At 52.5% G+C, this 20,241-nt stretch overlaps 1 protein-coding gene across 2 annotated transcripts in view; it reads right to left on the bottom strand.

The window, feature by feature from the left end:
- TTC28 (tetratricopeptide repeat domain 28) overlaps positions 1–20,241 on the bottom strand; it is a 430,887-nt gene that overhangs the window by 20,448 nt on the left and 390,198 nt on the right. For both annotated transcript variants that reach the window (XM_074206223.1, XM_074206222.1), the window contains exons 13-14: positions 12,255–12,402; positions 574–753 (exon numbers count right to left, since the gene is read on the bottom strand). In XM_074206223.1, coding sequence (XP_074062324.1) covers positions 574–753; positions 12,255–12,402 — 328 coding nt within the window. The remainder of the gene's footprint in view (positions 1–573; positions 754–12,254; positions 12,403–20,241) is intronic.

Consider the following 20,241-nt stretch of genomic DNA (forward strand, 5'->3'; position numbering starts at 1 on the left):
TCTCGGGCAATGCCAGAGGGAATTTAGTTCTAAGGGGAAAGACCAGAGGGGACTCAAATGTGTTCTTAGACCAGAGTGGCAGCTACACGTTAGGAATGGGTAGGGGGCAGAGGCTGGCTCCACGGGGAGCCAGGCCAATTTGCCCCCTGCTCTCCCAAGGCTTGGTTACTGATTGGGGCCTGGGGTCTGCAACTTGTAAGCAGTTTGATTTCTTCTCCTTCATGAACCCTGCTCTGGTCTCTGTGAGCATGTGTGTGCCTCCCCAGAACATGCATGACGCCTCTACATAAAAGAGCATCCCACAGACGAGCAAAGGCTCCTGTTGGTAGATCTAAAGACCACCAGATTGCTGGGGATACACAAGGAGCAGCTGCTTCCCTGGCCCAAAGCCTCAGTGTCCCATGGGATCATTCTAATCAGATCCCCAGGGTCCTTAGAGATGACCCCCAAGGAGACCTGCAAGGTCAGGCCCAGAGAGACAGTGGGGCTGGACCTGAAGGAGCCACGAGGAGCCATGCAGGCCCACCCTGACACCAGACTAGGGGGGTTTCTCTGTCAAGCACGCAATCCTACCTTGGAGCTGGGGCTCAGGGCCCGGATGGAGGGCACAGCAATGAGGGTGAAGCGCTCATACAGATACTCGTTGGAGGCGCTCCCCTTCAGGAGGGCAAAGGGGATGAGGTACAGCTCCCCTTCCAGCACCAACACCAACTGCCGGTGACGTCCCACAGGCCCACTGGAGTGCATCAAGCCCTGGGGAGGAGACAGACACACAACTGAATGGGGGGGACCCATTGACATCTCTGGAAGCTTCCAAGTGACCTCACGCAGCTGGACGGAAACAGATCTATTAGTGAGCAAACAGAATTGCCACACCAGCCCAGGGACAGTCCTTGGACCCAGACGGACAGGCGCAAAAAGTAGTCCAGGAGGACAGGATGTGAGCTGGGTGGGGGTTCAGTTCATGGGTTGAGGGACTCGTTCAGTTGGGGTATGATCCCAAACTGGGGCCAAAGTGTTGCCACAGGGTTCAGGGTTCAGGTTACATAGAAAGTAGAAAAGAAACCATACTTTAATGAGATAGGGAATGTATGTTTGACTGGAAAAGTTGGTGGTCACAGTGGACCCACAATTTGTGACCCCTCCCCTTTGTGCAGAATGTCAGATTGGTGAACAATGAAGCCTTCCTTTCCTTATGCTAAGGCTGGCTATCAGCCTGGTTTAGGCTTCCTATCCCAGCATAGACATGGAGGGACATGGAGAGAAAAGGAGTCTGGGCTGATGGTACATGCTCCTGGAGAAGACACAGTTGCCTGGCAGGGAAGGAGGTGGGGAGGGCAGCCACGGCTCTGTGGTCCCTTCTAGACCTCTAAGGACCCAGGGGTGATATGGGTAATATTGATTTATTAATGTTCTGTAGAGCACTCTCAGCTCTTCAGAGAAAGGTGACCCTGAGATAAAAGTGAAGATAGCACAGCAACCTTCTCACCCTGCCTGGGACACCCACTCCCTCAAGTTTGCTAAAGAGGGGAGATTTCTTTCAAAAAGACCTGCTGGGTGAGCAAGGCTGCAAGAATATCGGTCTAAGAAAACGAGCAAAACATGTAAAAATGGCATTCAATCCAAGGGCAAGAGGACAAGAGGAAAGTGGGAACCGCAATTGTAAGAGGCGCTAAGCATCTTGGGGATCAAGGATAGCTGAGCCAACTGACACTCAGCCTCTGGATCATAAGGTGACCCACCAGCTCCTCTTCTGAAATCCAATTCTGCCAGAGGCAGAGGAAGGAAAAGAGTTTTCTAGTCCTAGAGGAAGGCACTTCCCAGTGTCCCCGGAGCTTCTCCCGTGGGCACCTGCCTGCCCAGCCCTCACTCTGCCACTAGGCTGCCGGGGGTCCGACCTATTCCTTCAGGAAGGTGGCCCACTTATCCTGACTGATTGGTACCAGTGCCTGCTGGCCCCAGCTCTGGGTACTCCTACTCCTCCTTCTGCTGAGCCCAAGGTCCCATTGGGGGACAACTGCTTTCTGGGGGGGGGGTGCTGCTCTCTTCCATTTTGACTTCCTGCCCTGAGAATTTGGCTGAAGGCATGCATGGTGGTCTCAGCTTAGCCAGAATGACATGTGCTTAGCAGAATTTTCAAGCGTCCCCAACGGTTTAATTTTTTCTCCTCTTTTTGCATGCAAGGGAGACATAAATAAAATTATTAGACTGCTTTGCATATGGCATGCCTTCAAGAGCTCTTTTTGAGGATGAGTTTACAACAAATGAATCTGTTCAAAGAAAACCAGGAGGCAAAGACTTTGGCGGGAACTCTTGGGTGCCATGGTTCCCCAGCACCATCTGTGGGAATATTTCTGGGCTTTGGGATGCTACAGAGGTGGCATTATCCAGAAAAGATTCCTGCCAGGAGGATCAGGGTCTTGGGTTCTAGGTCCAGCCACCATAAGACCGGGAACAAGCCCTTCACTTCTCTACAATGCAACATCGGTGGGAAGGCAGTGGGGCCACATCTCCACCCCACTTCTTGCTATCTCTGTGACTCCCAGACAGGTGTGGATCAGGTGATTGTACCTCTAGCAGGAGTGGTTTTAGGATCACTGGTTCTGCCTTCCTCAAAGGGATCCAGTGAGATTATAGATGGGAGATGTTCAAGAGAACAGTCCAAGAGAAGCATAGGAGAAGATGGACGATGAATGGGAGGCTCGGCCCCAGGCCTCAGGCCGGGTTGGGCAGCTGCGCTGTGGTTGACAGCCTGGACCACTCCAGGGCCCAGAGTCAGTGAGGAGCCACCAGCCTCCAAATGGGAATTCTGGGCCACCTTCCCTGGACAAAAATGATACCAAGGTGCAAGCAGCCTCCTGAATAAAATGATGGCAATGAGAGGCACCCAACAAGAGCTGGGTGCTTTTCTGCAGTTCTGTCTCCCCACCCTGAGGCTAAGATCACCCCTGGGAGAAATAAGGTCAAAATTGGCAAAAGCATAAAGGTTTGTGAGCTAAAGATTTCCCCTCTACAAGGTCCTGAGGCCAAGATCTATTTAGGAAAAAATACTCCAGGACAAAGCATCACCTCTGAAAAATCTCATTGCCAGACCCAGGGTTGGAAGAGGTATCATTATTATGGAAGAGTTGGTGAATCTGATCTGATGCACAGCTCCTGGTCCTGCCAGGCCACCCTGAGACAAACTGAACACACTCCAGTAGAACCCTTGTTTTTCTTTCCAAGCATATCCATGTCTTATTGGGCAATCCCAATGAGCTGGGGGAGGGAGGCTAGAAGAGGCATCAATGGGGAAGGCATGTCCCTGTGGGAAGCAGCAATTAATGGATGAGAAGGCATTATGTGGCAAGACCAGGACTGGGGCAAGGGCTGAATAGACAATAAACGCAGCAAGAGAACCAAGCGTGCGCAGTTCTCAGACCTCTATCCCTAGTCTTCTGCTAGGAAGGCAGGAGACAGAGGAGAGGGAAACATTTCAGGAGGGAGAAAGAGTGTGATATATGTGTGTGTGTGTGTGTGTGTGTGTGTGTGTGTGTGTGTGTGTGTGTGTGTGAGAGAGAGAGAGAGAGAGAGAGAGAGAGAGAGAGAGAGAGAGAGAGAGAGAACGAACCTCTGCCTGGCTTCCATGACCCTCTGTAATTGGCCCTGTCAGAGAAGGCTTCATGCCATGGGCGAAGGGGAGTCTGGAGCAGGAGGGATCAGCAGGAGGGAAAGTTAACTGGGAGGCCAAACCAAAGGGAGAAAGAACAGGTAGGAGTCAACTCCACTAATCCATAGCCTCCAGAAAGTGGTTGTAGGTGTAGAAATGGAGACAGGAATTCTGAGAAACATGGCAAGGGCAGAATGGACAGGTTTTGGCAAATGGTCAGTGAAAAGGGCCAAGAAGGAGGAGGAAGCCCAAGGCCCCCAAGGCTTTGAGTCTGGGAGAGGAAACACCTTTGCCCCTTTGATCCTTTTTACACTTGAGAATGGGCGCACCTCACTGGGAGAGGAGAACTTAAAACCCTATTCAGGAGGCTAGAACAGGCTAAGTCCTCAAAAACCTTAAGATGACGATGAAAAATAGCAATTATGATAAGGGCAGCTTTTTGATGCAGACAAGTATGAGGAAATGGGGCTCAACCACTCAACTGACAGCTCCCCATCAGAGGTGGTAAGGAAAGGATTGAGTCGTGCAGACTAGACAGAGCCCTTATCTGCTCTGCTGCCTCCAGGATGGGAGCTCTCGCCTCCTGAGAAGGGAGATCAGCTCTAATCCAAAATGAACTTGAAAATGGAAAGGAAGGTATGGTCCCTGTCTCTGACATGTTACCTGGAAGATGCTGCTCCAGGAGTCATATCAAGGAGACTCAGCCCAAGGAGAACCCCACTAACTCTATGGAAGAAGAGATGGGAAAGTGCCGGCTCCTCCTGGAGCCCTAAAGATGTATCAAGATTAGAAATCCTTCAATGATCCAAGTGATAGTACCCCTAAGGAGCTCATAAATTGGCTCCTTTGAAGCAGGGCACTAGGAAGGGAATCAGTTCACTAGATGCCAAGAGGGCAGAACTTCCAACTCTGTGTAGATGTCCGGGGACAGGTGGTCCAGACTACCCAAGTCAGAAGGGAGGCCAGAGAGTGGCTAGTTTAGTGCCCTCATTCTACTCATGAGAAAATGGAGGATTTGAGAGACCATGCGACTCACCCAAGGTCACCCTGCCCATCACGGTGGGCTGGTCTTGAAGCCCTGGTCTCTCTCCACTGTAGAGTGAACATTGGCCTCTGGGATCTGTCTTTTCTGGACCAGGAGGGTTTGGGAACTTTTTTTCTTCCTTGAGGGTGTATAAACATCTTAGAGGAAGAGTATACCCCCCCCAACACACACATTTTTATAACTATGGACCCACTTCTGACCCTCGAGTCTGTGCTGATAGCTCATCCCCAAGCAGTCAAGATGCCAGCATTAGGAATAACACCATGCACTGTGGTGACTGTAAAAGTTACAGAGCTGTTGCAATCACCTTCCCTCTCTGGGCCTCAGTTTACTTAAGTGTTAAAAGAAGAAGGTGGAACTAGTTGATCTCAAATCTCAGTCTCCGGCATTCTACCCTGTATTCTAGGGTCACTTCCATCTCGCATTCTATGCTATTCCAATCCCTTCTAGATTTAGCATTTTATTCTTCTTTACTCTAAGGTCCCAATTCTAGAATTCTCTGTTGTTCTAGTGTTAAATTTCTCTTAATAATTCCTGACTCTCCCAGTAGAGTTCAAAACCTTTTCTAGTAAATTCCCATTTATCTAAATTCTTGAAAGGAGGGAGATAAATAACTGAATATTCTGATATACTGGGAAGTGTCATACAAATCACACCATCAAATTGCAAACAATTGAAATATGATAAAATGTTACTACTGCCGATGCTATACTGTAGAAACATCCAACACCCAGCTCATGATACAATCGAGTGTGGCCTGAACCAGATTAAAATGCAATTGGGAAATATTTACCAAAAGAAATAAAAATTCAGTAAAACATAGATAACATAACATTTTACAACTAAGTCACTCTGCAGCCCATAGGGAGTTTATGTGCGGATTGGTGACCGTCGTTTCTATTTGTTTAACACCATGGCTGTACAGAACACAACTTAATTTTTCTTGGATGATACAAAAGATGTGGGCAAAAATACCAACCCATATTGGTGTTTGGGCTCTCTGGTTGTTTGGACTTGTGATAAATGGGTCTCTGCCCCAGGGAGAGGCAAAGGATCACCTCCCATCACATGCCTTTTCATAGGGCAGTTGAAAACAGTATGGAATGGTGGAAAGCGTTCTATATCGGAGGCAAGAGAATGAAGGTCACATTTCATCATTGCTGCAGGTAAACTGTGTGATCCTGGGTATGTCCCTGAAACTCTCTGACCCCACTTTCCTCTTTTAGATCACCAGTAAGGTGGAGCAGATGATTTCCAAGGATCTTTTTTGATGCGATGATCTATAAATCTAAGTCAGGAGGGCCTTAACAGCAGTTTCTCTTTGGTCTGTGTTTTCTTTTGCAACATGACTAATATGGAAATAGGTTTAGCATGATTGCTCATGAGGCCACCTCAGGAAAGGGAGTTCTTCATCACTGGGGGAGTTGGGGAGGTAATGAGTTCCCCATCACTTTATTATCTTCCAGTTGTTTCAGTCATGTCTGATTCCCTGTGACCCCCTTTGAGGTTTTCTTGGCAGAGATCCTGAAGTGTTTGCCATTTCCTTCTCCAGCTCATTTTACAGATGAGTAAACTGAGGCAGACAGGGTGAAGGTACTTGCCCAGGGTCACACACACACACACACACACACACACACACACACACACACACACTCTTTACCCCTGTTCTAGCCTCTTGAATAGGGTTTTAAGCTCGCCTCTCCCAGTGAAGTGCACCCATTCTCAAGTCTAAAAAGGATCAAAGTGGGAAAGGTGTTTCTTCTCCCAGACTCAAAGCCTTGGAGGCCTTTGGCTTACCACCTCCAGAATGGGGCAAAGGTGAGAGAGGGAGGTATAGATGTGAATTTAAAATGAATGTTAAAGAGTACTTTTACATGTAACTGAGAAAAAATAAAATAATATTGTAAAAAAGCAAGGTTTCTCAGAAAATAGATTAAGAAATATATTTCTTAAACAAAAATCAATTCTCTAAGAGACAAAAACAAACCATCAATGGAACTGACCCACAACAGTGCCAAAATGAGGGTGACAACTCAGTCCCTTTGGACTGTTTGGCCTACACAACATTAATCAAAGTGCTTCCTTATTTTCCTATGGAAATGATGCAATGGCAGGGCCGGAGCTGCCCTTTGAGGTGTGGCTGTCCCATCCATCCTGTCACTGAGTTCCTTCTGATGAGTTTGATAAGGGGAATGCTTCATATTTCAATTAGGAGGAAGAAGGCTAGGGAAAAGAAACAAGTCTTGTATCTTGGTCATCACTGAGTCAGCCCAAAGTTAGGGTTGGACATCGGCCTCTTGCAGGAGAGTGAAAGGTCCAGGTGAGAGGGCCACTCTCCTGCTCTTCCTCTCTTGGGGAAGCTGGTGGGCATCTCCCAATGGCTTGCCATTTCTGTTGGGGCAGACAGAAAGCCTGCCCTTCTAGATGGGCTTGCAGTCCCTGCATGGTGCCTGCCCTCATCTGGATATTTCTAGAGATGGCTCAATAGTCTTGCAGTCCCATAAGCCCTGGGCCACATCGTTCACTGTACTCTGGAATCCAAATTGGATTTTTTTGGTTTTTGCAAGGCAGTGGGGTCAGGTAACTTGCCCAAGGTCACACAGCTAGGTAATTAAGTGTCTGAGGCCAGATTTGAACTCAGGTCCTCCTCACTCCAGGGCCGGTGCTCTATCCACTGTGCCACCTGGCTGCCCTGGGATCCAAGTTTAATATCTGCATGAAAAAACCAAAACAACAACTTGGCTCTCTCTAGGTGTTTTACTCTCTAAAAGGTACACACAAGTGCCACTTTCATCATCACCCCTCTTTTAAAATCCATTGAAGAAGAGACTAGCTTATCACCCTCCCTTCCCTGACTATGGACGGATCAGAATAACAGGAACTCCCAAATCCAGTGAGGTCCAGCCCAAGTCCCCGTCAGGAGCCCATGAGGTGTGACGTCTGGCAATCCAGTCCATATGTCTGAGGACCAGCCTGAACCCCAGTGAAACCAAGGCCAGGGCAATGAAGGCTGAATAGATGGGAAATGTGGGCATGAGAATGATGTTGGAAGTATCTGGACCTTTCCAAGAGGCATGGCTCCTAGCCTCGCAAGTTAAGTGACCGTGTCTCCTTCTCTTTGGTTTCTAATTAGAAACAATCTGGCCAGGACAAAGTCTCAGGCTGGAAACTAAGTGTGTGCTTTGTCTGGTGGAATGTTCCGGGCACCACCTCTCTGAAACGGGAATTAAAGTGATGCTCCACAAATACCAGGGATGAGGCTTGTCCTGACTGCAGAGGGTAGAACTGGGAACAAGGAGGAAGTCACAGAGAGAAGTTCAAGTTTGGTGGAAAGAAAAGCCACTTCTCACACTGAAGTTGGTCAACCATGGAGAGGGCAGCCTCAGGGAAGGGAGTTCTTTATCACTGGGGGAGTTGGGGAGGTAATGATTTTCCCATCACTTCATTATCTTCCAGTTGTTTCAGTCACATCTGATTCCCTATGACCCCCTTTGGGGTTTTCTTGGCAGAGATCCTGAAGTGTTTGCCATTTCCTTCTCCAGCTCATTTTACAGATGAGGGAACTAAGGCAGACAGGGTGAAGGGACTTGCCCAGGGTCACACAACCAGGAAGCATCTGAAGCAGGATTTGAACTCAGGAAGAGGAGTCTTCCCAGCCCTGTGTCCTGTGGCACCCCCCAGACGATGGGGAGCATCATCCAATGAGCACTTACTAGATGTGGCGCAGGGAGCTGGCATTCTCTGGGTCTGAGATGAGGACATTCCTACAGTGGGAATGCTAAGCACAGTGGTTGTGGGCTGGGGAATGACGGGAGCTTGGTTTCCATCACCCTTCACAGAATCTGTGGTCAGGACAGATGGGCCTGGCCTTGGACTCGGGGCTCCCCATCACAGCTCAGATTCCACCAACCTGTGTGCCCATGGAAAAGATGAGGAAGACCTAGGAAGATGAGGACCGATGGACTTCTTGGCCCCCAAGGACCTTCCAGTTTGAGCTTTGTCATTCAGTGACTCGCGAGGGTCTTACCAAAGGGCATCCCCACAGAATTCACTTGCAGGCTGAGGCACGGGTGCTGCATCCTTTGTCCAAGCATGAATGGTGCCCTGGATGCCACCTCTCGGAGGCAGCATCAGCTCCTTGGAGGACGGGCAGCCTTGGGTGGGATGCCCAGCAACGGGGGGATGATTAGTGTGTCCTCTAGAGAAGGACTCGGATGCTGCCCGGCCTAGCAGTGATGCTCCCTCGGCCTAAGTCCACAGTGGGAAAGGGTACCCAAGGCCAATCCACTATCCCTGGGCAGCCAGGATGGGAGCAGGGCCTGGCTCACACAGTCTAAGTCCCAGTGGTGGTGAGGTGGGGTTGTGCTGCCCTCTGGTGGCCACTCACCCACCACTGCCTTGAGGACTCAGCTCCTGGGTGACAGAACCTCTCCTGGCCCCTCACTCATCCTCTTTGTTTTACAGTCGTGGGGTAGAGCTGGGAGACCCCAAAGGGTTAAGGGTCATCCTTGAGTCATTAGCAGGTGGTCAGCAGTGGCTCCCTTCTCTTTCCTGGGATGTTTTAAATGGGAATGGCTGCCTCAGCTCTCAGAGGATGACCTGGGGTGGGGTGGGGGGAACGCCGGGCTCTTCTCAGGAACTCTCCACTTCTCCATTTGGCTCAGACCACCTCTTCCTTCCAGTGGGCAGCACCTGAACCTGGCTGATCCTTGGGCAAAAATGATAGGACCCAAGACATCTTTTATTCTAATCGAGGGGAGCTGAGAAAGAGAGGCTTTTTGGGGGGGAGCTTGCTTTGCTGGCATGGCCTAGCAGCTTGCCAGATTCAGAACCCACTGTGGTCAGAGATCTGACCCACAGCAGAGCTTGCCAGACCATCTGCAGTCTCTCTGAGGTCCCCCAGAGCCCAGGGGAAGCAGTGTTGATAAATGTTTGGGGAATGAGTGAATTAAAAAGTAGTGAGAGGCCCAAACAGACCCCAAATGGGCCCTAAAACTACGCAGTCACATGGGGGCAGCTAGATGGTACAGTGGATAGAGCACTGGCCCCAAAGTCGGGTGGTCCTGATTCAAATCTGGCCTCAGACACTTAATAAATGCCTAGCTGCGCAATCTTGGGCAAGTCACTTAACCGCATTGCCTTGCAAAAACAAAAACAAAATTAAAATTTTTAAAAAAAATACAGATACCCAGTCCCACTAAGTGCCTGGCGGCACAAGCAAAGTGTGAATGAGGCTGTCCAGGAGGGTGGTCACCCCTTCATTTGCCTGATAGCACAGTCCCTGTATTTTCTGGTCACCGTGTCTGAGAGTGACCCTGTCAGATCAAGTAAGACTCCGTTTCAAATGTTGCTCTAATTCTCTAATTTATTTACGTCTCTGTGACTCTACAACTCTGCACCCTCCTGACACCCTTTTGTAGGAACAGGAATTTTGCAAGATAGGAGCTGCTACTTCTTCTTGGTGTATCTTATTCTCAGAGTCACTGGGGAAAGTCTGAAGGGAGGAAAGAGCTCCCCAAACACAACGTTCATCTTCCACAGCTCTTGTTACTGCCTTAAAAAGCAGCTTAGACCCACCATCTCTCTCTTTGGAGCCAAAAATGCTCCCCGCCCTGAGCCTGGGCCTTGGCAGAAATGCCCCCCAACTCTCAAGGCCTCAGTTTCCTCATCTGTAAAGTGGGGGGGTCTCTTCCACTTTAAAATGTTATAATTCTATGATTTCCTCTTCAGTGCCCTTTTTCTAATGCCAATTTGCATTGCAATGCAAAGAAAAAGAAAGCCCGTCCTTGCCAATCATGCCAAGTTCTTGGTAACCATTTTGCTCTAAGGAGCTATTGGTTGACAAGCACCACATTGACCCATCCAGGGCCTCTTCAGAGGCCTGCAAAAGGGGGCAGGGATCTGACTGGTGCTTCTCCCTCGCATGGCGCCCATTTGGCCACCACAAAGGAAGACCATTTGGGGGAGTCCGTGTGGAACAGCCAGGGCCACTGGCCTTGGAATGGCGAGGTTAGAAAGCAGGAGTGGGGGGGTCAGGGCTTGTTCTGGGGCCCTCAGAGATGCTAAGCTGAGGAAGAGGAGGAGTGAGGACAGTGAGAGCAATAATTCACAGAGCCTATTCTTGATGGTGGATGGCCATAAAGAAAACTCAAGATGTCCTCGTGACGGTTTCTATTTCTTTTGAGGCAGTATGGAACATAAATCAGGATAAGTTATGATGGCGTCTCTGGGAGTTGGAAAGACTTGTGGGGCAGAAGATGGAATATGAGATGGGATGGTAGGTCAGGACAGTGGGCTCCTGGACTCCACTATGGACTCCTTGTGTGACTTTGAGGTCTTATTTCCACAGAAAGAAGGGCCTTCGAGGCCTTTGGCTGAATCCCATCCATTTCATAGAGGAGTCTGAGGCCATGAGAAAAGAAGGGAGGGCCCAGGACGCAAGGAATGGAGGCAGGATTTGAATCCAGGTCTTCCATTATTCCAAATGATCTCCTCTAGACCTTAAAGGTTCATTCTAGCTGAGTGTTTTGTAACATGGCAAAATCAGAGACTATGAATTAGTTGCTGCCGGTCGGGAGAACAAAAGATCGGATGTCTTGAAGAGATCTGGGGGACGGGCCTCCCAGGGGACCACTGCCGACATCTGCAGGATGCAGAGAAGCTCTTACCTGGGGAGCTGGCGCACTGCCTGCTGATGGCAGCCCATCAAATCTAACACTCAAGACAGAAACTCCAGGCCCCTTGGGAGAGTTGAACATTCATCTGCCTCTAGGACGGTTTGCCTTCCGAGCCCACTACAAAAAGGCTTCTGAGAGCCACAGAGACCCCTGGGCTCTGGGGGGCAGTGGGGGCTGGGCTGAAGACCAGGGGAAGCACATTCACCCACTAGGCATCTTAGAAGGAATCTCAGGTGAGAGGGCCCCTCCGCCAGGGCACTCACCCAAGGCTGGGTGTCAGAGACAGAGGGGAATGAAAAAGGGGATCCCCCTTCTCTGGGACTCAAGGCCACTGGAGAGCACCAGTGCTGAGAGATGGGGGTGGGGGGATATCACATGCACACACACACACACACACACACACACACACACACACACACACACACACACAGAGGCAGGCTCTGGTTTCTCCTCTGCCTTTTCATAGCAGAGCTTGAGTTTGAGGCCAATGCTATAAGGAAATGACCATTTCTGAGGGCTCATGGCTCTCCAAGATGCCCCACAGAAATGGGAGATTTATTTTCCTTAGGGTTTCATAGTGCTCCCTGAATCCCCCAGATCTGAATGATCCCATATTCAGTCAATATCTTTTCCTTCCTCTACTTGGGCTTTCAAACACTGCTATTAGTGGTGAGACAGGAAAAAAGATGAGAGAGAGAGAGAGAGAGAGAGAGAGAGAGAGAGAGAGAGAGAGAGAGAGAGAGAGAGAGAGAGAGAGAGAGAGGCAGCAACAGAGAAAGACAGTGCAGCACTGTAGAAAAAAATCTTTCTTGACTTGAAGAGCGTGTCACCTAGCAGGAGATTGCTGTTGTTGACCTCAGCAGTCAGTGCTGCAGCCACTTACCCCTTCCATGGGTGCGATGAGCAGGTCATACAGAGCCCGGAGCGGAGGTTTGGTAAGGGAGCTGGGCCTTCTGGGAAGAGAGGATGTCCCATCCTTAATAGGTGACACGGCGGCGTTACTGAACAGACTAGTCATGCTGTGGCAACTCCTGCAGAGAGAGGGGGTGAGAGATTAATGGGGACCCAGAGACCTACAAGGGAAGGGATGGACACAGTGGCCCGGCCGCACGCCTTCCCACCCCTGGACAAGCCGGGGGGGGGGGTCAGCCTCCCTCGAGGGAGCACAGGGGGCTGCCTGGGGATGATTTCCCCATTTGCTTTCCTGGAAGGTAATTTTCCCAGTCCAGTGAACACTGACAGAAGCTGAGGTTCATCAGCTGCAGCCAACAGCTTACATTTCTATGGAGTTTTTTTGACATAATCAACCATCCCAAAGTGCTGTTCAAAGGATTTAATTACATCCTTGTGTGGTGGGCTTGTGCACAGACAAACATGAAGGTTGTTTAGAAGTGGCATCGTTGTTGGTGCTGGGAGGAGGAGGCCAATTAACTGGCAATGGCATCGGAAGACCGACACCCAGAGAACGATGAGGAGAGCATTGGTTCCACGCTGTAGAAGAGCGTGTTCACCTGAAGAGCTGGCCAGGAGGCCCCAACCCAGCCACTGTGGGCCGGGGGGGGGGGGGGGCTCTGGAGCAGATGGCTCTGGAGCAGGGGTGGGGAATGCTTTTACTGCCAAAGATCATTTGGATATTTAAAACATCATTCACAGGCTATATTTGGTTAAATATTTAATGAATTCACTTCTAAAAGTTCCTAGATTTTTTTAATTTTTTTTTTTGTTTTTGGGTTGTTGGGTTTGTTTTTTGTTTGTAAAGCAATGGGGTTAAGTGACTTGCCCAAGGTCACACAACTAGATGCTTGTAAGTGTCTGAGGTCAAATTTGAACTTAGGTCCCTAAGATTTATTGAATTTCGAGAACCACCCGCAGTTACCCTGGCAATGCCAGACCAATCCAGCCTGGGGGCTGGAGGCTCCCCACTCTTGCTTTAGAGAGACAGTCACATTCTCCTCTTTCAGCCCAAAGAATCTCTTCTGGTCCATATGTCCCCGCTGTGCCGTGGCTCGGGTTGTCTCTGGTCCCAAGAACGCACTTGTTCCTCATCCCACACGCCCAGTGGTCAGTCGGGTTGCATCTATCTATCGTTTACAAGAGATGCTGTGCGAGCACTAGGATACCAAGAAGGCAGAAGCACAGCTCCATCTTAATGGGGAAGACACACACAAGATGCACTGAGGCTCCTTGGGAGATGATCTTCAGACTATGATCTATGGCTGAAGGCGGAAGCTGAGTCAAGTCTTGAAGGGAAGGCAGGAGGCCGCGGTGAATGGGGGACCAATAGTCAGTAGGAGGGTACCCAGAGGAGGCCATGCTGGAAGGAGACTGGAAAGCTAGGAGGGAATCACATCCAGAGAGAGCTTAAGTCAAAGCAGAAGACTTTGTGTTTGATCCTGGGGCCACGGGGAGCCACTCGGGGCCAGATCTGTGCTTGAGGAAGACCATTTGGTCTTCACTCGGCTGAGTGGAGGATGGATATAGCGGGGAGAGATCTGAGGCCACAGACCCCCAGGAGCCACTGCAAGTGTCCAGGTGTGAAGAGATGAAAGTCTGTACCAGGCTGGTGGCGGTGTCAGAGGAGAGAGGAGGTTCAAGAGGTTCTGTGAAGGAATGAGAGTCAAGGATGATCTTGTTGTAAGTCTGAGAGTCAGGGAGGACTGTGTCGCCTTTGACAGTGATAGAGAAGTTTAGGAGGAGGGTTGGTTTGGGGGAAATAATCACAAATTTTGTCTTGGACATGTTGAATTTGAGATTCCCATGAGACTATGTTTGAGATGTCCAAAAGGTAAATGAGTGAGGGGAGCCTGGAGCTTGGGGAGAGATGAGATCTGGGAACCATCTCCATAGAGGTGATGATTGAGCTGCTGAGAGGGAGAAGAGAAGGGGGCTGGGATAACAGATGGGAGGCACATCCAGTTACCAAGCATGACCTCGAGGAAGATCCAGGTAAGGAACCTGAGGAGTGCTCCTCCAGGGAGGAGGAGAGGCAGCAAAGAGGAGAGAGCCCAGCCTCAGTTTCCTCCAGGGTGTCCACCCCCAGCCATGAGCTCCTAGCATTCCTGCTCCCTTTTCTACTTGTCTTTTCAGACCCAAAGAAATATGTCACCCACGATTTTTCATTCACTCTCTTACTGGACAGGATGCCGAGTCTCAAATAGTCTCTCTGTCCAGGCCTCACTCTACTGGCCAGTCAGACCTTCTGCATTCTGGATCAACACCCATGCCAAGTCACCACCCATCCTCTGTGGTGCAAAGTGAGATACCCATGAAATTTTCTGGCTCTGCAGAACCTTTTAGTATGGCTTTGGAGAGCATTCCACCAGGGAGAAGGAGCTGAATGAATGAGATCAGACAATTGACAATAGTCCTCACCCGTTGGCCAAGACAGAGAGATGGCCACATGGCTTCCCTCCTAGACTGGCTCATGACATGGAGTGGGAGGGCATTGAAGACTACAGACATGCTAATGGCATTTGTATGTCTCTCCAGCTCTGTGTGTGTGTTCACATATGAACAGCGTGATACTCAGGAGCCAGCCAGGCAGCTCAAAGAGTTTCTCCTTGCCAGAGTTGGGCAGCACGTACAGGCCCAGGCTCTGTAAATGAGGATGACCAGGTCAGAACCATTCGCCTTGGAAACATGTAATTACTAAGACCTCAGTCACATCACTTTTCTGACACTGCAGTCAGTGAGGCAGACACAGCCCTCAAGTGACGTCCACAAGCCCATTTAGATCACTCTGCCAAGTACACGGCAAAGCGGTGAGGTCTTGCTGGAGGGAACGTGGCCTGGCCGTCCTCTGGAAGGGGTCACTCTGGTGTGCCTGGCAGACGAGGCTCTGCATTAAACATGGGTAACCGGTGCCCTTGCAGGTAGACGCTGCAGAGGCGGGAGAAGATACCCCAGGGCTCTGGCTTCCCGAGCGGCTCCTTTCCGACACGAGGCAAGGCTGTCATAGAGAATGGGGGGCCACGAAACACCTGCTTGAAGTCATTTTCGCAGGGGGCTTGAGTCAACCTCATTCAATCACATGAACTGTCTGAAGAGGAGCACGCTGTCCTCCGGCGACAGGACTCACCAAGGGATGGATGGCACGGTCACTCCATGAAGGACTTTGGATAAACAAAGCCCAGGGGGCTGTCCAATGTCATTGTGTTAGAGAGCTCCTGCTGGAGAAACACTCGGTCAGACAGCCATAGGTCACTACCCATAGGCCTCTCTTTGACATGCTAACTTATAAGATGGGTACCCATAGCCACAGAGAAAGTCACATGAGGGTCACACAGCAGCTGGTCCAAATGAGGGCCATAGCTTACGTGTTTAACTTGTCCTGCCACGGCTCTGCGTTTGAGGGAGACAGGGCTCTTGTCTTCTCAAGCCTTGTGGAATTTCTGGGAAATGGGTAACGCCATCATATTAGCATCTTCATTTCATAACCTCTTGTGCTGTGGTCAAGTGCAAGTAGATGACATTTTTTCCTGCTTGGCCTGGATGGTCAAAAGGAGGGACAGTGGGGCAGCTAGGTGGCACAGTGGATAGAGCACCGGCCCCGGAGTCAGGAGGACCCGAGTTCAAATCCGACCTCAGACTTTTAATAATGATCTAGCTGTGTGGCCTTGGGCAAGTCACTTAACCCCATAGCTGTGCAAAAACTAAAAAAAGGGGGGGGCAACAAGAAGAAACTACAGAGAGGAGACAGAGGCAAGGCAAAGGCAAAACTGCCCAATGATTAGATTAAGGGGCAGGGGAGGAACACAGCTGATGTTCTTTGTTCTCCCCACCCCTCATCAAACATGCTACACACAGTCCCCACCCACTGCATGGAGTAGGGAGTTCTTTGAGTAGAAGTGCAACCATGGGGATGCGGAGGCAGGGACCCCTGTTTGCAAAGGGACTTCTGAGGACCCTTTCAGGTCTGTGATTCTAAAGGTGGGCATGTTGTTGTTGCTGTTTGCAAGGCCATGGGGTTAAGTGACTTCCCCAAGGTCACACAGTTAGAAAAATCATTAAGTGTCTGAGGTCGGATTTGAACTCGGGTCCTCCTGACTCCGGGGCCGGTGCTCTATCCACTGTGCCACCTAGCAGCACCCTCAGGGATAACATCTTAAGTCCTAAGGTCTATTCTATTTGTAACAGTAGTTCTAGTTTTACAAAATATATAGAAAGACCAGAAAACTTGGTCCTGCCACTTACTAGCAAGTACTCAGCCTCTGACTCTATTTCCTCATGTGTCTAAGGCAGACAATAAGCCCCCCCCCCCCCCCACCATTGACCTCACTGGGAGGTTTTCTTTTATTTACTTTTGAATTTTACAATTTTTCCCCAATCTCGCTTCTCTTCCCGCCCCCCCACTGCGAAGTAGTCTAATAGTCTTTACATTGTTTCCCATTGATCAGAATTGAATGTATTGAGAGAAAAATCATGTCCTTAAGGAAAAAAAAAGTATGAGAGAGAGAGAGAGAGAATTACACAATATGAGAATGGTTTGGGGTTTTTTTTTAAATTAAAGGCAATAGTCTTTGCTGAAACTCCACAGTTGTTTCTCTGGATACAGATGGCACTCTCCATTGCAGAGAGCCCCAAACTGTCCCTGGTTGTTGCACTGATGCGATGAGCGAGTCCCTCAAGGTTGATCATCACCCCCCATGTTGCTGTTAGGGTGGACAGTGTTCTTCTGGTTCTGTTCATCTCGCTCAGCACCCGTTCATGCAAATCCTTCCAGGCTTCGCTGAATTCCCATCCCTCCTAGTTTCTAATAGAACAATTCACCGGGAGGATTTGAGGGAAATGTTTTCTGAATGATAGAAGGGCATGTGAAATACAGTTATCGGTGTTCTGTTTGATGTTCTAAGTATGAGTATGATCACCTCTGCTCTGAGGCCCTCTGAACACAGAATCTTCCTCTGCCAAGGGACAGAACTGAGCTAGCTTCTCCCTGGGCTCTGCCTATGACCTGAGAACTGGGAAAGAAGGAGCATTTTTGGAACTCTCCTTCTTTGCATTACTTTATTTATTTATTTGGTTTTTTTTTTATCTTTTGCAAGGCAAATGGGGTCAAGTGACTTGCCCAAGGCCACAGCTAGATCATTATTAAATGTCTGAGACCAGATTTGAACCCAGGTACTCCTGACTCCAAGGCCGGTGCTTTATCCACTGCGCCACCTAGCCGCCCCTTTGCATTACTTTATACATTCTAATTGATTTCTTGGGTGTTTAAAGCAAAAATCTGTTCTTGATGCCTCAATATTGGCTGAGCCTTGCTTAAATGGAGGGAGGCTGAGTTCTTAATGGGGGCTAAAGAGGAAGAGAAGTCAGAAATAAAACAAATGTCAGAGCCAGAAGAAGAACCTGTGGTGAGAGAGCCCCAAGTCTTGGGTTCCAGTGCTGCCTCATCTGTAACATGGGAAGGATCCAGGGTGGGTGACCTCTAAGGTCTCTTCCTTCCCTAAAAAATGGCCCCCAGGGAAGCAAATCCTCCTGTTTGCTTCAGTGGGTATGGCACAGGACCAGTGTTTGCTGTTAGAAATAGAGCTGTGTTAGCATGGGCTCTGTGACTTGAAATCCAGGTCCAGTGACCGGCAGGCCTGAACCCCCGCCCCCTTTCAGGGTCAGACTCAGGGGTTCCAGCCCTGGGGAGATGGGCAGCCCCGGGGGCCTGGAGCAGCTTCTAGGAGCAGAGCACCCAGGCCACATGAAGGATCTCTCAGAAGGGCAGAAGCCCCCCCTTTATTTTATTTCTTGGACTTGGGGGGTCCTTGATTGTTGTGGCCTCAGCTCCCCCCGCCATGAGATGGGGGACAGCCCTCCTCCCTTCGGTGTGACACACATGAACTGTGCCACGGGAAATGGGATCACGGGCCGGCGCTGGCCGCCCAAGAGAGGCGCCCGGAGCACCCCCAAAGAGGAGGGGCGGCGAAGCCCCGAGCCCCCCCAGCCCAGGACTTCAGGAGGGCCGCGGGGCTCACGGTCACGGCCGAGGTGCCTCGAGGGGACCACGGAGGAGCCCCTCCCCCAGCGAAGCTCCCACAGAGTCGGGGCGGGGGGCCTGCTGCTGGGGTCCCGCGGGCCGGCCTTGCTGCCCGGCCGCGCCCGGGAGGTGGCGCCAGAGAGCCGCAGGTCCTCCGGCCGGACCCCGGGACCGCGGTTGGGAGGGCCGGGGCGGCGGGGCCCGGGGAGCCCCCTGCCCGGCCCGGGAGGACGTGCGCGCGGCGGGGCCCGGGGAGCCCCCTGCCCGGCCCGGGAGGACGTGCGCGCGGCGGGGCCCGGGGAGCCCCCTGCCCGGCCCGGGAGGACGTGCGCGCGGCGGGGCCCGGGGAGCCCCCTGCCCGGCCCGGGAGGACGTGCGCGCGGCGGGGCCCGGGGAGCCCCCTGCCCGGCCCGGGAGGACGTGCGCGCGGCGGGGCCCGGGGAGCCCCCTGCCCGGCCCGGGAGGACGTGCGCGGCGGGGCCCGGGGAGCCCCCTGCCCGGCCCGGGAGGACGTGCGCGCGGCGGGGCCGGGGTCGGGCCGGGGCCGGGGCGTCTGCGGCTCTGCGCGCGCATCAGCCCCCCGGGCCGCCTCGGGGCTCCCCATCGCTCGTTTTCACTTCCCAGGCCCCTCCCCGGCCCAGGTGCCCCCGAGGGGCCGGACGCGGGCGCCGAGCCTCAGTTTCCCCAGCGCTGCGGCCCCGGGCCGAGCCCCCAGGTCCTGCCCCATCTGCCCCTCTCAGTGAAGGCACGGGGGGGGGGGGGGTTGCATCGAGCTCCACTTTCCACCCGGTGACTCCAAGCCCCCCCCCCCCCGCTGCGGGCCAGCCTCGGGGAGCCCCCGGCCCCCCTCAGAGAGGTCCTGACGGGGGGGGCGGGATGTGGAGGCGGGGACCCCCCCTTCCATAAGACCAGGGAGACGGGGCCCTTCCAGCCGGGAAGGCCGCCGCCCCCCGCCCCCTCCCCGGACTCGGACCCGTCCTGCGCCTGCCCGGGGGCGCTGCAGCTGCGGCCAGGAGCCCGCGGCGCCCCTCCAGTGGTGCCGCAGAGGCCCCCGCACACCCCGGGGGGCTGCTTCTCGCCTGCCGGGCGGCCCGGGGCCGCGGCCGGGAGTCCCGCGGGGGGCCTGCGTGAGCCCCTCTTCCCCCGCGCCCCCACGGTCCTGCGGCGGCTCCACGGGCCCCGACGACTCCCAGCCGCCGCGCTCGGGCCGGCCCGTGACCGGCTCTCTGCGGTGGCCTAGAGATGGGGCAGTGCCCAGAACCCGGGGGCCGCGCGGCCCCGCTCCCTCGCGGCTCCCCGACGGCCGAGCTCTCGGGAGGTCACACGGGGACCAGCCACCAGCCAGGCCAGAAGGATGCCAGAGCGGGGGGCAGGGCGTCTCCGAAGCACGGGCAGCCCGCACCCACCAGCCCGCGGGCACCGTGGTCAACTGAAAACCAAGGGTTTGTGGCAGCCCGACGGGGAGGAGGTGTCGGAGACTACGCGGCCCCGCTGCCAGTCCGCATCCAGTCCCACCGTGGCTGGAAGGATGCGCCCCCGGGGGGAGGCCACTCTCCAGAGCCTCAGGAGGGGGAGTCCAGGAATCCACACAGGTCCCTCGGTCCGACGTGCCCTTCTTCTGAGGGGCCTCTGGGCTGGGGCCAGGCCCCGCAATCCTGGAGGGCCCCCAGTACCAGAGTGCAGCGGGAAGGTGGTCCCTGCAGAGATGGCTTCAGGTGGTCCGGCTCCACCCGGTCCACACGTACCTGCGCTCCACATTCATGCGAAGCTCTAGGTCTCTGAGTTGGGTGGGAGGGTCTGAGGTCAGTGAACTTCGACCTAGACTCTCATTCTTCCCTTCTCAAGGAGGCATCTGTCCGGCCTTCTCCTTTCTACTTCGCTATTGGCCCAGGGATCAATCCCA

The sequence above is a fragment of the Macrotis lagotis genome, chromosome X (genome assembly GCF_037893015.1).
Source record: "Macrotis lagotis isolate mMagLag1 chromosome X, bilby.v1.9.chrom.fasta, whole genome shotgun sequence".
In the NCBI taxonomy this organism is placed as follows: Eukaryota; Metazoa; Chordata; class Mammalia; order Peramelemorphia; family Peramelidae; genus Macrotis; species Macrotis lagotis.